Source organism: Pagrus pagrus, assembly GCF_965226575.1.
Source record: "Pagrus pagrus genome assembly, chromosome: 1".
Classification (NCBI taxonomy): domain Eukaryota; kingdom Metazoa; phylum Chordata; class Actinopteri; order Spariformes; family Sparidae; genus Pagrus; species Pagrus pagrus.
The window spans coordinates 9,617,906-9,634,106 of NC_140185.1; the positions used below are offsets into that span (position 1 = coordinate 9,617,906).

Consider the following 16,201-nt stretch of genomic DNA (forward strand, 5'->3'; position numbering starts at 1 on the left):
GCAACGGACAAATGGAGCACGTGCAAACTCCACTCAGAAAAGGCCCAGGCCATTCCTGTGAGGCAATATTATTTGTGGTTACATAGACAATATTTATTTTTATCTAGTGTTTACATGAACCAAAGCATTTTATCAGAACATAACTTTTTTTAAATGTGCAGAGTGGTTCCACCTGCTGTGAAGCATCTAATCTGTCGCAAATATAATAGAAGAAGAAAATAGTTTTTTTCTAAACTTTATTTTGAAAGATCATTCAATCATTCATTTGCTCAGCCTGTTAATATTTTTTTTAAGATTGGACCCACACCATATCCTGGGAGCAATGTTTGCCTTTCTAGATTGGTGCATTTCTTCTTTGTTCATCTTTTCAAACACTTGAACTCGCTGTTTCGAGGATTTCAGCCATTGAGGCGTTCAAGCCTTAAATCACTTTCAGATCCCAGAAAAAGAAAATAGTTTTATCGGCCACAGACCAGTTCTGTTTTTCTACCTCCACGTTTCTGTCCCTCGTGGAAATGTCACCTAATATTACTTCCACGAGAGGTGAACATGTGCAGAAAGAATATATTTATTTCAACCAGAAATTTTATTGCGATTGTTATTCTGATTTTTAGTGGAATATTAGGGTGCATGTAAACGCATTTAGTGTACACCACTGAAGTACGGTGCTGCTCTTCACTCATTTCATAGTGTCTAAATCTATGCTATAACCTCTACGGCAGGCAAATGTAGTGCTAAAATATTAGACGCTAAAGAACATTAGGTTAAGCACCTATAGATCCAAATGTGTTCCATCGATGTGATTGGTTCTTGTGCCTCATATCCACATGAGCACAGTTATTTAAATGACAGAAAGATGATGAATGAAGGCAAACTGTTTGTACCTACAGTACAATCTGATGTTTTATAATGTAAGTAGCATCTTTTGAACCTTTAGGCTTAATGTCTGTGGGAGTTTTCAGGTAAACTTCCTTTGTTAAACCAGGTTAGGAACCCGAACAATCACAGTTACACTATTAGATACATTGATTAGATAGAATGAAAAAAAACTATGAAAATGAATAATGTTATCTGGCACACACAGACCAACTGCTGCAATAATAATGGAGATATATACAGACATTTCTGCACAGACACAAACATGTAAACACACTGCACTGTATGTACTGTATGTACCCAGGCTGTAACTCCCTCACACACACACACACACAGCTGTTGCATTAATAACGTTGACCTGGTTTTATCCTGTGAATAATGAAACATGGTTCTGCTTTGATGTGCTAAGATGTTGGACCCTCCCACACACCTACGCACAAACACACAACCTTGTCCACCCTCTGCTCCTCTCCTCCTTGTCCTTGAACAAGTTCTCCCTGTGTGATGGTGTCAGTTTTTGAGGGTAGAGAGATGTTAACCTTCAAAGAACACAGACACACACACACACACACACACACACACACACATGCGCCGTTATTTATAATGTGAAATAATGTGTGACCGCAGTCTCCTTCACTTTGAGTTTAAACGTACATAAGAGAGAAATCATTTGTGGCATGTCTGCGTTATAATTAGAGAGATTGTTCTAAAGTTTTAAGCTGCAGTTTAGTTTATGTACTGTTCTAATTTTCAAGAGGAGAGATAAGGATGGATGGAAGACAGGAGGTCAAGCCTTTTGCAAATAGAGGAGGGAGAAAGGGAATAAGAGAAGAAGTGATTTCTGCCCTGTCGTTCAGAATCAGTGGGTTTGGTCACCTCTATTACCTTCAGTGTCTGCTGTGCGGTACTGCTGAGCAAAGAGGTGTGCATGAATAAGAATTAAAAAGAAATCTCAGTGTGTCGAAATCTTTCCATTACTGCTCCTTCACGCATGTTCTTCCCGTAGGGTTCCCCGCCAGAAACCCACCGGCTGCCCAGGGTTCACTTTTGTACTGTTCAATTCTACATGAGCGGCTTTGCTCACAATTATACAAAGAAAAGGAGTGTTACAGAAATAGCAATGCTAATTTTCAGTCTCACTGTGCCCACCGTCTCATTCCCACCACCTCTCTCACTAATCCACAAAAACAATGCATGAACGAGAGAGAAAAGTGCAGCAGCTATTCTAAAAATCCCCCAGATTTAGGTTAGTGCTTCTATAAACCCGTGAGAAACATACAACTTTGAAACTGACAAGCTGACCTGGTTTCCTCAACTCTAAATTTCAGTGCAGCCAGAGTGTCCTAATGTCCTATTTCCTTCACCAACATTGTTTATCTCAACTGAACACAGCACTTGATTGATAGCAGTCTTCTCGGTTCAGAGTCGAGGCAGTTTATCACGGCAGCCTGACAATCTGCTACAGTGAGGGATGGTAAACAAGCGTGACTTCATCTTTTTTATCCTGCATCTCTCCTGAATGAGTCCTGCATGCAGCAGTGGAAGGCATTGTTGATTTCCCCTTCTAGGCATTTATCCTTCATACAGGCTGCATTAAATCTACCTGAGTTTTTTAATTAATTCATACAAATGAGATTAAATGTAAGACAGCATTTTTAATAACATCTCTCAAATGTATCATGACTTTTTTTCCTATGTTTCTCTTTAGGTTGATGTTAAGAGAACTCAAACATCTATGTAAATTAAGAACACTTGTGTTGTCTGTCTGTTAGTTAGTGTCCCTTGCAGTCATCTTCCTGGTTTCAATTCCAGTACCTTTTCTGGTGTTGTGGGTGAGACTGTGGCTGAAGTGCTGATTTCACTTCAAAATGCTGTAACCTGATTAAAGTCTGCTGTATTTTGGTCCATAACACAAAGGTGCACGATGAGACAGAAAAGCTTTAAATGTGACATTTTATTTGAACAGAAGTGTGTACCGAAGTGTGTGTGAACTATGTTTGGCTGCATGAGTGGGGATGAAGGGAGACTACTGTTTAATAATCTGTGCTCCATATCTGTCTCGTATTTTTATCTTATACCCTTCAATCTGCTCACAGATTTTGAGCAGAAGTTGAGCCGTGTGATCAATGTCCACAGCTATCATTACGCTTATATTTGGCTTCTTACTTACAGAAACTTATAGTCCCAGAATCTGCCCTTCCTTTCAAATCAAGGTGCCTCTTTTCTCCTAATCTTCTGTTGGTGTTATGTCCAACACATCTTGTTTAAACAGGAAGTAAATCACATTTTAAAGGTCCCTGGGTAACTATTCCATATTATGAGCAACACAGTCACTGCATGTCAAGTGCATTATACTGATGCATTGATACACTGAAAACACATACTGTACTGTAAATGAATGAGACTGAAAGCTGCAGTTTTGTGTCCATCTGTCAGTCTTTAACAGTTTGTAATACGTAGTTTTTCATTAGAATGTATCCATTGCAAACTTTATTGTGTGTTTTTTCACTGTTTTCACTTTTAACCTGCTGGTGAAAACAGTGACTTCCCAACAATCACTGACAGCTCTCGCAGTCCCTTGTTCACACAAAGGCGTGCTGTACTTTCAACTGTTTTTTGTGTTCTCAGAGTGGAATTTTCCATTTGTATGCCTCGACAGGATTTTTTCTTTGTTGCCTGAAATAGCTTTTTGTTGGATTCCTCCACAATTGGGGCTGTGTAGCTTTGTGTTAATCATGTCAGCCTATGACAGTGCTAATCCAGTCCCTCTTCTGGAGCTCTGAGCCATAACTGTACGCAGCTCTGTTATGCTGCGATGTATTCATACACAAGCTATGAAGCAAACACACCTAGTTCAAATCACATTAACATGACATGAGGTGGTAGCCTGTGTGGTGTGCTGGCACTAGATGGCTTTGTAGGAAGGAGAAGATGTGTTGATGGACGTGGCCGAGGATGTAGGCAAACAGAGACAGACAAGAATGTCCATTGAAAGACTTTTAAATGGGGAATATGCTGCTGTGTTCAGGTTCCTACCGGTTTGGCATGTCCTTGCTCTTTCCAAACCTCCTCTCATCCTGTTTACACATCTCCCTTTAACTTTTTGGATTAATGCCATTAATATTCTGATCAATAATTCATTGGTGCCCTTTTCATGTCTCCATTTAAATCAATGTTCTCCCATCACGCTTTAATTTGTTGCTAATTTAGTCTTTGATGAGAAGCACTCATTGCTGTGGTATTTTTGCTCTGTACTTACAGACATCACTTGTGACTGTTATCAAGATATTTATGTCCTTTGTCCTCATCTTGTTGATGTAATGATCTTTTTTCTGTTTTCTGTGGGTGGCAAAATTTCAACCGTAATGGCTTCTTATTCTGACTATCCAGGTGTAATACCGGTGCAGAAAACCTCACCTCCTGTGAGCCAGATGATTTCAGCAGCTGTAAAGTGTTCAGCTGGAAACTGAAGTGTTGCTTTGTTGTAACAGTTAACTACAGATGAGGCATTGAGGTAAATTTCGAGGTAAATGGGATAGATTATTACCTGGGCTTGGAAAGGAGATGAAGTGAAACAAAGAAAGCAAGTGAGAGGAGATAGAGTTAGAGGAGAGAGTGTGTGTGAGAGAAAACAGTGGAGAGTAAATCCTCTTTCCCTGCTGACTTTAATCTCTCCACGGCCTGAGCCTGGCAGTCCAGGCCTTACAGCAGCCGTCAGCCGAGACGAGTGACAGCCAGCAGGGCTGCAGGTGGGGGATGGGGACGGCAGGACCTTGTGTCATGTCAGCTCGACTGTAACGTGTGTGTGTTTCTGTCTGTCTATGAAACATGTTAAGCATGTTAAAGAGGAAGTGAATGTCAGAGTGAGGTGGATGGACAGAGGAGGAGGAGAGATATAAAGACTGTCGGAGGGAAGAGATGAATTGCTTGGATTAAAGTGTGATGTGAAACTTTCATTAGACTGATTAGAAAGAGAAAAAACAATACTTTTTTATTTTTTATTTGTCACCAGCAAAAGAGGTGATAATGATCTTTACTTCAAAGCCCAGTTGTAGCTGAGAGGAGCTAGCTGAGCTAACATGAGCACATCATTTGTTTTTATTACAGTAACTCTTTAAGTGAGGCAACAGAATTTGACTTCTGACTTTGTGTGCTAATCTTCCTGTGTTTACAGGACAGTAGAGGTTATCTGAATGTCTAAAAATGTTTATTGGTCAGTCTGTCCACCACTTTGGGCCAGGCTGAGATGTCTTGAAAAACTGGATGGATTGCCTAAACGTTTGACATGTTCCCCTGTAACTACTAAGAGGTCCTATACTTTTTAACTAGTGTCACTGTTTTAACTTGTCCAATATTGCTTTATTTGTGACCAAATACCTGGCAAACTTAGTACAATCAACCTCATCTGTACTCCATGTTTAGTTCTAATTAGCAAAGGCTAGCATACATAACTAAGAAAGTGAGCATGGTAAAAATTATAGCATCGGTGTGTTAGCATTGTCATTTTGAGCATGTTTGGATGCGGACAATAAGCATTAGCTAGTACTTCTGTACCTAAATATCACCTCACAGAGCTGCTAGCATGATCAACATACTTAACCATGTGATACTAACAGGTGACTCTGGAGTGTCACTGCTGACCAAACTTCACATATGGACATCAAAATGTTTCATTGAGCTGTTTCACCAACCTCAAAATGTGTTTACATGTCTTCCTGCTATGAGCAGCTCCTCCATATCCTTTGTGCATTGCATTGTGGGAGAATAGTGTCTATGAACTGAAAACAACTGACTGTTTTTAATTTACTTACCGTCACTTTTCCATTGTGAACACATTACGTACTCAGACCCTGCTCAGATTTAGTATATAGTAAGGATTTGGGACCAAGCTCATGTCTTGCTTCAGGAATTTAACCTGATTTATTAGTAGTAATATATATCAGATGTTTATCAGTCCAATAAGCATAGTATATCTGCTAAACTGCAACTAAACTAGCGTTAAATTGGTGTCCAGTGGGGTGAATCTATGTTCTTTTAGACAAAGCGTAACTCAAAGTGAGAGTGTTAGAGGAGGTAGTGACAGAAATGGAGGGAGTGTTGCATCATGAAGACTTCACAGCGTCACAAACGACGCCCAAAATAGATGTTGTGTAAGGTGAATGATTTATTTAAAGTACGGTGTTCAAAACATTTAATTGTCAAAGCAAAATGAGCACAAATTGGTTAAAAGATGAGTCGTTGAGAGAATTTGATAATTGTGATAGATTGAGAATAAGTGACAAAGACAACGAAAGAGAGAGTGGTCGCTGTCAATATAAAAGGAAATGAGAAATGAGAAGACACAGCTGTGCCTTGTGTGTGTTAACAGGAAGCAGCTCCACTGCAAGGAGATAAGCAATCACTGGCAGATCAATAACACAACAGAACATTACAGTGGGAAGATGAATGTAGTGAGGAGCATCAGGAACAGAAGACAGAGCATGTGAGAACAGGACTGAATGTTATTGACTGAGTGAGATGTCACAGTATGCAGTGCAGTTATTGTTGCTCTTGTAAATGCACAGTGACATGTTTCATTACAGTATGTGAAGAGCACAGTCTTTTTTTATATATCATTATGGAACATGCTTCCCTGCCATCAGTGCTTTTGCTTTTTTTTGCTGACATTACAACCACGCCAACGCTGTTAACAAGCGGACATGAAGTGATGATCAGTGTTGGTCTGCTGCCATTTTGAACTTTATATCCATTTTCTATGGTGGAGCAGAGAGATTCATTAATAACCTGACTCTTTTCAGACAGTGTGTCCAAAATGAACATGACTGAAGTTTTCTTGTATCTTGGCAGTTCTTATCAAAAGTCATATTTGGCTGGTGGAATCATAAGAGGAACCGTTTCTTGTCCATCCTAAGACATGGTGGATTTCTGTTCAGTTCATCCGCATTTTTCTAAAGCCTCACCTCCTCTGTATGGCTCACCTGTATGGCAGCTGATATATTAACTAAAGCTCACGCTGCTGTTGCACTCATTTTAAGGAGCTCTGGATTGCAGTGTCAGCTGAATGGCTAAAATGTTAAATGTCAACATAAATATTTTAAAGTGTAACTGTGTACCAGGCATAGCAGACAAAAACAGAGAGAGAGAGAGGGCATGAAAGAAGGAGAGAAGCACTTTGAAAAGGCTGTTTTTTTTCCCCTCCATCTCTCTTCCCGGCACATGTTCAATTATTAACCGGCCTGACGACTCCGCCGGGATGGAGGCAGAGACAGACATACAGACAGAAGGCGGGGCAGAACGAGGAGATACTTTATCAAACATCCAGCTGTGACTTTAACTGACCTTGTGTCTGTTTACCTTAGAGACACACTGACAGGGACTGATTGATGGGTGCCTCTTACAGCCTCAAGCTGAAAACTAACTTTTTAGGTCCCAAAATGTGGTACATCAATAAAATTCCCCAGCTGTTTTTGATATTTTACCAGAGAGTAATTTAACTGTATCAAATGACCATTTATGACTTTAACACTTGTGTAACTCAAAATATACCACAGCAAAGTAAGCCAATAATAACTCTGCTTTTGTAACACATGAATGCTCCACTTTGATCCATTAGGAGATTTTTTTTTTTTTTTTTGTTTTTTTTTGTGACAGATTAATAAAACAGTCTCCTCCAACCACAGCGCCTGAATCAGTCCAAAACACAGCGGTCCCTCGGTCCCATCGCAGCACTGTACATTGCAGTAGATTACATTACATAAAGCTTTAATGATCCCCGAGCTGAAAGCTGCCGGGTAGTTACATTTATATCAGCAACGAGCCACATTAGAACAAAAATCCTTCAATATGATTTGTGCAATAGAAACAAAAACGCATCAGACATACAAATGAGATGTGATTGGACTAGATCAGATTATTTGCCTCATTAAAGGCTTAATTCTTCTCAGCCCTCGTCTCCTTCCCCCCGACCAGCAGCAGCAGCAGCTGTAGCTGTGTCAGCCCGTAGAGTAACAGCCACATACATTTTTCATGGACCATACCTCCAGCTCTACTGTGTGTGGCTATATGAAATACTGTCTGGCAGCGCGTCAGAGGAGCAAAAATAGACCCCTGTCTCCGTCCTGATACTTTTTCTTCAAGCCGTGAGAGTGATGGAGCTCCTCCCATGTCGATGCCTGAGGAGGAAATATTCAGGGTCAGTGGGGTGGAGGTTTGAGCTCGGGGTGTGCACAGCAGCAATGTTTCATTATGTGGACAGTGTGTTTGTGGGTGTGCATGCACACGATTGGTTGCGTGTGTGACTGGGGCTGTAAACAAAAGCAGAACCTATTTACCAACAGTGTTTTAAACAATAAATTATGCATCACTTGTGCTCATGAGGTAAGAATTCTGTCTTTCATTTGGCTCAGTCAACTGGTGCACTTTTTAATCCCAAAATGAGAGAACATTGTTTCATATCTTGTGTTGATGGTCTTTTTCTGAGTTGTTGGCAGTGACTGTGCAGTTATGACAAACGCTTTCACACATGAATATTGACCTGCTTTAACTGCAGGAACTTTTCTAATAACCTTTAAAGGAACTCAGAGAACTTTCTCTGGATTCAGCCATAATTCCTACTTGGATGAGTGTTAACTTCAGGGTTCGGAAATGGGTCAAGTCTGCTGTTAAAACCTCTCCACTGTAGTGCTGAAGGACTCTTTGACCATAGCTGCCTGCTATTAAGAATGATTGAGCCTATTACAAAACAACCTCTCCAACAAACAATGGGGGCAAAAAAAGCCACAAAGATAATTTGAATAATTTCATTTGTTTGAAAATTGAACCTCTCCAGTCATCACTAATAGCCACTATATTGAAGGATCATGCGTGAATACATCGTTTTGACTTCATGTGCTGACAGAAATAGGGCTGTTTTCAGCCTGAACACCAGCTAATGCCCCAAAATATATTCTTCCTTGCACTGTTTTGCAGTATTGTTGATTTACTCCCCCTCTCCTTCTCTCTCTCTCCCAGTCTTTCTGTTTGAGGTCAAAGTTCAACAGTCATCATGGCGGACGAATCAGACATGCGCAATGAGCTGGCTGACCTGCAGACACGTGCAGACCAGATAGCTGATGAGGTACAGTAGAGGACATATACACACTTGTGTACACCTGGATAAACATGCTTTTGCACACACAAACACTGATGTTATCTACTCTGATATTGGAAAGAAAGATAATATATCACATTGTGTTTACAGAATAGTATTTCCCAAGGGCTTAAAATATGTAATTTAGTCTGCAACTCACAGTGGCTGCTCCAGCCAAATGTTTCCATGTGATTCCTTGTTGAAGTGGCTGCTAGAGTTTAAAGTATAACTTATAAATCTAACAGCATTTGTTTGTTGGCTAGTAACTGTGTACTTTGATGACATTCATCACATTATATATACACTCTTTATATTGTAATTAAGGTCATTATAAAGGATCCCTTCCAACATCAAGTATTAAGACATCCAAAAAAAATCTCTGTATGTCTGACATGATTTTTGAGGAAAAACTATAATTACCACATTCAGTTCCTTAAAATAGCTCCTTCCTTCTCACTTATTAAAGATTCATGAGTATATGAATGTGCAAATATTGCTTAAGTTTAAATGCTGGGCAGAATATGTCTCCTTTACTGTAAAGTCCATTCTCAGTGTATGTGCACTCAAGGCTTCAAGTTTCCACATCACACTTGTGTACGCTGAATATATACCAGGTTTGGCTGCCTAACTATGTGATATCACAAACCATGCTCATAGACCCGCCTCATAAACGAGATTTTCAATAAGCACAGAGAAAAGTTACACCTTCAGCAGATGAATGGGAGCACAGCTTTCTAGTGTCAAACTCTGCACATACATCATTCAACACAAATGCAAACCTTATTTCCATAGAAATTACAGTATGTCATATACTACAATCATCTCATACATGATGAACATTTTGAACAGTGATTTGCCAGCCCAATCCCAAAAAAAACAAAGGCAGGTTGTATCCCATGTATTCTTGGACATTTTCATAACATCACAGCTAAGAACCTCAGAGTCAGTTTATGTTACCTGCTTTTGTCAATAAATAGTAAATACACTTTTAAAAGTATGTAACTCACTGTGCACTCATAGGTGAAGTGAGAGGCATAACAGAAAGCAAGAAAATAAAAACTGACATTTCAAAATGACCTGTTCTCAGAAGGACACAAATGTATTCCTACAGCCTCCAGGCTGACAGACACATCTGTTTTAATGTGACCCTCCCTTGCTTTAGCAATTTGTTCTCTAAGTCTCTTTCATCAAGCCCGCACTTTTTTAAGGAAGGCAGAACTTTGCCCTTTTTAATGAGTTGAGAGGAGCTCAGGAAGAGCAGATAATTCTGTGCAGCAGAATAATGGAGGAGCTCAAATGGCCTTATTAAACATTCATGAGGAGATAATGCAAGGCCAAAAGGCTCCATGGATGTGACGGGAGGGAAGGGAGGGAGAAATAAGGAAGGTAGGGCTGGATGGATAGATGGATGGAGGGAGCAACAGAGGGGCAGAGGAGAAGCTGGAGACAAGGAGATAACAACGGAGGAAAGAGTGAAATGAGGATTAGGAATGAAAAAGTCTTTGATTTAAGAGATGGGTGAGACTCAGAGGGATCATGCAGAGGGTAGAAAGTTGGCAAACAAAAGGTAGAAATCAGATAATTAATCCTGGGATCAGAGGAGAGAAGAATAATCAAGGCTAATTATATGACTGAGTCTCTGTAATCTGTCTTTCTTCACATTTGAATATTGGTCTTTTTCTCTCCTTTGGCCACCTTTCAAATGTGCTTTTTAAACCCTTTATATATTATCTTAATGCACTGTGATGTTTATTGAGACGTTTACAGTAACAGGTGATGTGTGGTGTGCCTGCATTCACTCTCTTGTGGACTCTCAGCTAATCATTTAATCCCTCTCTCTCTCCCTCCCTGCAGTCTCTGGAGAGCACTCGGCGTATGCTGGCTCTTGTCGAGGAGGTGAGTCCAATCATCCAATGACACACATCACAAGGCCGGTCCTGCTCATTATGTTTGTCTTGTTGACATTTACCAACACCCGTCTCATGCTAATAAAGATGGAGCCTGGGATGGCTTTAGAGATTATTGAGCAAGGGTTTTCAGCTGATCAATCAGCTCATAGATCAGTTCTTTAGTACACAGTATGTTAAGCTGTCAGTCTGCCTGCTCAACCTCAGCACTGTTAAAGAGGAGGGACTTGAGCTTTTTATGTTGAGTTGTTGAGTTGAACAGTCTCAGCTGATCCAGGAACAAGAAAACCCCTGGACAGCTGACTTTTGACCCTTAACTTGAGTAAACATATCAACAAACTGAGCCTTCAAACATTAATGTTAAACACCTCCTGTATCCTATTAAAGGTAGGTTCGTCATTTACACAATCCCATGCCGATGGAAAGTTGGATGAGCTTTCATAGTCTGTAAAACATTTCTGGAGCTTCACAGCAAAATAGCGTTGCAGCATTCTCCTAAACAGCTGAAGTAGATGGGGACTTGTTTTACAAATGCAAAAAACAACCAAAATTTAAAAAACTAAAATGGCTCCATACAGCTCGTCCGGCGTAATCCAATTCCCTGGAAGCCCTGAGATCCCAAATATGAATTGAAAAGATGCATCATCTTACACTTTTGCCATGCTTCAGATGGGATGCATGCCAGCGCTTTTAGCTCAACAGCTACAGTGAAGATTTTGCGACAAAGAAGTGTATAAATAAAGTCTGTTCAAATTAATTTTGGGGCTTCCGCACACTTGGATTACACCAGACAAGCTGTATTGAGCCAGTTATTTTCATTTAGGTGTTTTTCTATTTCAAAACAATTCCCCATCAACTTCAGTTGTTTAGCAGAATGCTGCAATGCTGTTTTTCCTGTGAAGCTCCAGAAATGTTCTGTGTAAAAAGATGTTGTGTGTTGGGGAAGAGCTCTGCAGAGACATGACGAAGAGTTTGTCACTGCATGTGGTGCTCTCCTGTTAGGCGAAGATGTTCTTCTTATCTATTGCCTTAATAAACAACTCATCCTCATGCTTGTTTCTGTGCTCCATGTAGATCCAGACAATCTTGACTGCCACAGTGTCTGAGGACAACTTGCTTGTTCCAGAGCTGCTGAACTGTAGCGTGTTCCTTATCCCTAATTGACACCATTTTGGCATGCCAGGAAAGTTAGCATTAACTTAGTTGTAAGCTTGTTTTGCTGTTTGTTACTGGTTACTGGAGTGTGTGTCAGGTCTCTCCCTCCTGTTATTGGCTCCACACACATGGCCTTGTTCTAACCCCCTGGACCAGCTACCATGTCCTAATGAGACAAAGCCGAGAGCGACAGGGAGACCTGCGGCTGACCTACACAGTGACCTGTTCGACAGACGAGCCTTTTCACTGGCAGTAGCGCAGTGTTTGACCTTTGAAGTTAATGCCAAGGGAATGCCATTTGTTCGTTCCAACAGTTGGTCTCTGATTTCACAATGTCCCATGGTTTCCTTGGGATGATCTCAGACGGTCGTTCTTGAGTTGAAACCAGTGAAAGACACAGAGACACAAACAGTGACTGAGTCATGTTTTGGCTTCTCATCTCCTCTCTTGTTGACAACATGCTCTTAATCTCTCTCACTAAGCATCTCTCCAGAGAAATAGGCTCAATATAGACTGCAATAAAGCAATAAGGCAGCATGGATGAGAGTCAACATGCCTCTTTATATTGTACAGTAGAGTGGTTATGTCTATTATTATCACCACAATATCAGTGTTACCTGAATGAAACCCTCTAATTCTCTGTAATTTTAGTATTTTTTTTTTTTATTTGGTGTTGAAAGTGATTCTGTGTCAGACCATACAGTGCACCTGTCCTTCCAGTAAACTGTGAGCACGTGCAAGTAGTCCATGACCTCGGTGTTTAAAGGGCTTATAGTGCGCTTAAACTAATGGAATAAGTGGAGAGCAGTGAGAGCAGGGAGGACACTGGTCCGGGGATCTCTCTGAGATCTGTGCAGCGATACCTGCTCATTTACTGTAGGCCAGTCCGGATCTGATAGTGAGCTAAAACCATGTCAGATAACAAACTCTCAAAATACGTGTCTTCAATTAGTTTCGATACCGTGTTTTCTGCTGGAAAAATATTTAAGGACAGTGATGGCTTTTCGTTTTCTCTGTCCTGATATCCTGATTATTATCATTATCATTTTTTTTTTATTATTCTTTCTTGTTGAAAGAAAAGCCATGCGACAGAAATAATGAAAGTCAAGCAAAGCATCATCAATATTCATTGAAGCATCTAAACTCCAATTATTAAACTACAGAACGTAGTTGGACATTTATCTCAATAAATATGACAATTTATTCCATTTTCAGATGTGTTATCTTTATAGATAGATGTATCCTTGAGTGAAAAAATAGCTTTGTAGATGAATTTGATGAAACCCTTTAACGTCTGGTTTATGTTCTGTTGTGTTGGGGGCAATTACACTTGTTGTGATTTGTGAAAATAATTCTACATACATTCATAAAATTATAGTGTTTTAATTAATAAAAACAAAACAGACAAAGTCGATGATGAGAAAAATAATCTTGTAGAATAATCCACCTCTTCCCTCTTAAATCCTTCCGTCATTTTCTGAAACTTGTCTCTTACGTGATCCTTTAAGGATGACACCCACACTGTTATTGCACTGCAGCTCTGATTCTTACTCTCTTTATTCTGTTTCTTTGAATGTTGATGATCCAGAAATGAAAGTGTTTTCTACCTTTGTACACAGTAAGTTGCTCTGGTTAAACTCGTCAGCCTAAAACATATAGTGTAATTTTAACATCTTGCACCTGTATTATAATATCATTATGCATGGATTATCATTTGAAATGCATGAGAGAACACAGTGGAATCTATTCAGAAGAAATGCAAATTTCCCAAAAAATCTAATAAACCTGCATAACAAATAACAAAAACCTATTTCTTTGTTTTAGTTTTAAGTGTAGAGTGGTGTTAGTGATTCTGGCACTGTGTTTCTGTTGTATAAGGTATTATAATACAATACTTAATATAGTTTTTTAATATCCACCTCTGTGGCTGCAGGGAATGTCTCCTTACACTTCTTTGGATATATAGTACGTAAAAAATAAACATATATTATTGTAATAATAACTGTTGTATAAAAGCCATAAAACACAAGAGTTCATTATTTCCTGGAAACATGGATGAGTCTTTTTATTACTTTAATGTCAATAAACAAAAAGACTGTATAACAATGACAGTAAGTGGACTGAACATAGAAACACTCACAGTGAGTGATGTAATGTGTCCTTGTCTCATGCAAATGTCACCCATAATTCATTCTGTGGACCCGTGTGCGACATGACCTTTATTTTGTAAGATAGCAGGACATGTGGGAGATGCTGAGATACCCAGCATCTCAGGACTATACTTATACTGAAGAGTACAACTCCTCACAAACGCCATCTTTCGTTATTGTTATTGCTGTTATTAAATACCGTGTGTTTAAAGCTTGAAAACGGAAAAACACAAGTCCAATTTTGTTCGTTGAAGTTTGACATTTTGGGAAATACATAGGGAATATTTGCTGTCCTGCACAGGCTTAGGTTTAGGTTAGGGATATGAGTGATATTGTACTTCTTATTAAACTCTGAGCAATAAAGCAAATAAATGTTATTTTTTAAAAATGTCAAACTATTTATTTAAGTATTAGTAAGTGTTTAAGGTGGCAATTTTAATTTATTTTAATAAATAGCGTGCTGTGATTTGGAATTCATCACTTATTTAGATTGTATATAAAAAAACTCAGACCTATTGTAGGTCTGTTTATTTTACATTGTTACCATTTCTAGTATTAAAAAATACATCGTGAATCAGCTATGGAAAGATGTGGTGCAGTGAATACTCAAATTGGATATGAATTGAACTTTATTGTGCAACACATTTGATACATTTTTCTGAAAAGATCTTATCGGTCTTGATAAAAAGAGATATTGAAGTTCTTATGAAAGCTGTTATCTTCACACCAGGCCTGCAGGCAACAGAAATGAGAAACTACTTGGGGGCCGAGAATGAAATGTGAAGACAGCGGGTGAGAGAGATAGAAATGAAAAAAAAAAAGAAAAAAAGAAAGTGAGACAGAGATGAACATAAGACGGACGAGGAATGAGATGAGGAGTGTGCAAGATAAATGCAGAGCTAGAGAGGAGTCTGTGAAGGACATCAAGACCAAATCCGATGCCTCTATGGAACAAAGAAACAGGAGATCTGATTTGCACAGCAGCGTCAGGCCTTAAGTCAGAGAATATATTACACAAGATGGACGTAATATTATATACATGCAGGCTGTCGTAAAACTAGAAACCACCACACTGTTCTCTATGAGGAAAGTACAGACAATAGCAAAGCATTTAATCAGCCATTTGAGTCTTAAAACTGTTTTTCTTTAATGACAGAAAAAAGTGGATTTGCATTCAAAGTGGCTTCTCACAGGCCAGGGGATGTTTTTTCAGCTGTTATAGTTTTAAAGAAATGTTGTCTTGTTGTTTGCTTTCCTGCTGAGAATTAGATAAGAATATTGGAACACAAAGCACATTTTTTTATGATAAATATGAAGCTATGCTAGCAGCTGATTAGCTTAGCTTAGCCTGTATTCCCTTTAGCTTTTCTTAAGGTTATTTATGCAGTGCAAAGTAACAGTGGTTGTGTTTACAATGATTGTAACTGGTACAGACATAATTGAGGTTTGTTTGTTTTTTTAAATGCCTTTATTTACCTCATCTTTAAGGCAGAACACAGTTTAAGAAAAAGCATGAAGACAACGTTACTTCCAACCGTATCAGTTGAAGTAAATGTGCTTAAAACTAACGTTTTCAAAATAGGCTACTTTATGTCAGCACTGCTGTTAATCATAGAAATGAAGAACAAAGAAAGGTCATTTCCTGGATGGAAAACTATATTGGGCAAAACTGCTAAAAACTAATCAGGTCCTTTCTGGAGACTGTGTGACTCACTGTATCACAGTAAAGTGTGAAAAACCTGTGTGTGTGCATGTGTGTGCACGTTTAACTAGCCATGCAGAAAGATATGATGTCATCCTATTGGACTATGCCAGTTGGCATGGTCAGATATCCTGTCCTGTAGTTCAGGAGCCACGGCTGCCCTCCCTTGTCTGTAATTTACCACCGATTCTTCCTGGTAAAACAAGCAGTTACATAGCTGGTTTTGAGTCTGCAAATATTAGGTCCGCAGAAGTGTCTGTGCTGAGGATTCTTTAATTTTCAA

At 39.3% G+C, this 16,201-nt stretch overlaps 1 protein-coding gene across 1 annotated transcript in view; it reads left to right on the top strand.

The window, feature by feature from the left end:
- Nucleotides 1–16,201, top strand: part of LOC311249211 (synaptosomal-associated protein 25-A-like) — a 37,553-nt gene that overhangs the window by 8,009 nt on the left and 13,343 nt on the right. The window contains exons 2-3 of the mRNA XM_084340083.1: nucleotides 8,887–8,992; nucleotides 10,859–10,900. Of these exons, the coding sequence (XP_084196209.1) occupies nucleotides 8,921–8,992; nucleotides 10,859–10,900 (114 nt within the window). The 5' untranslated portion in view covers nucleotides 8,887–8,920. The remainder of the gene's footprint in view (nucleotides 1–8,886; nucleotides 8,993–10,858; nucleotides 10,901–16,201) is intronic.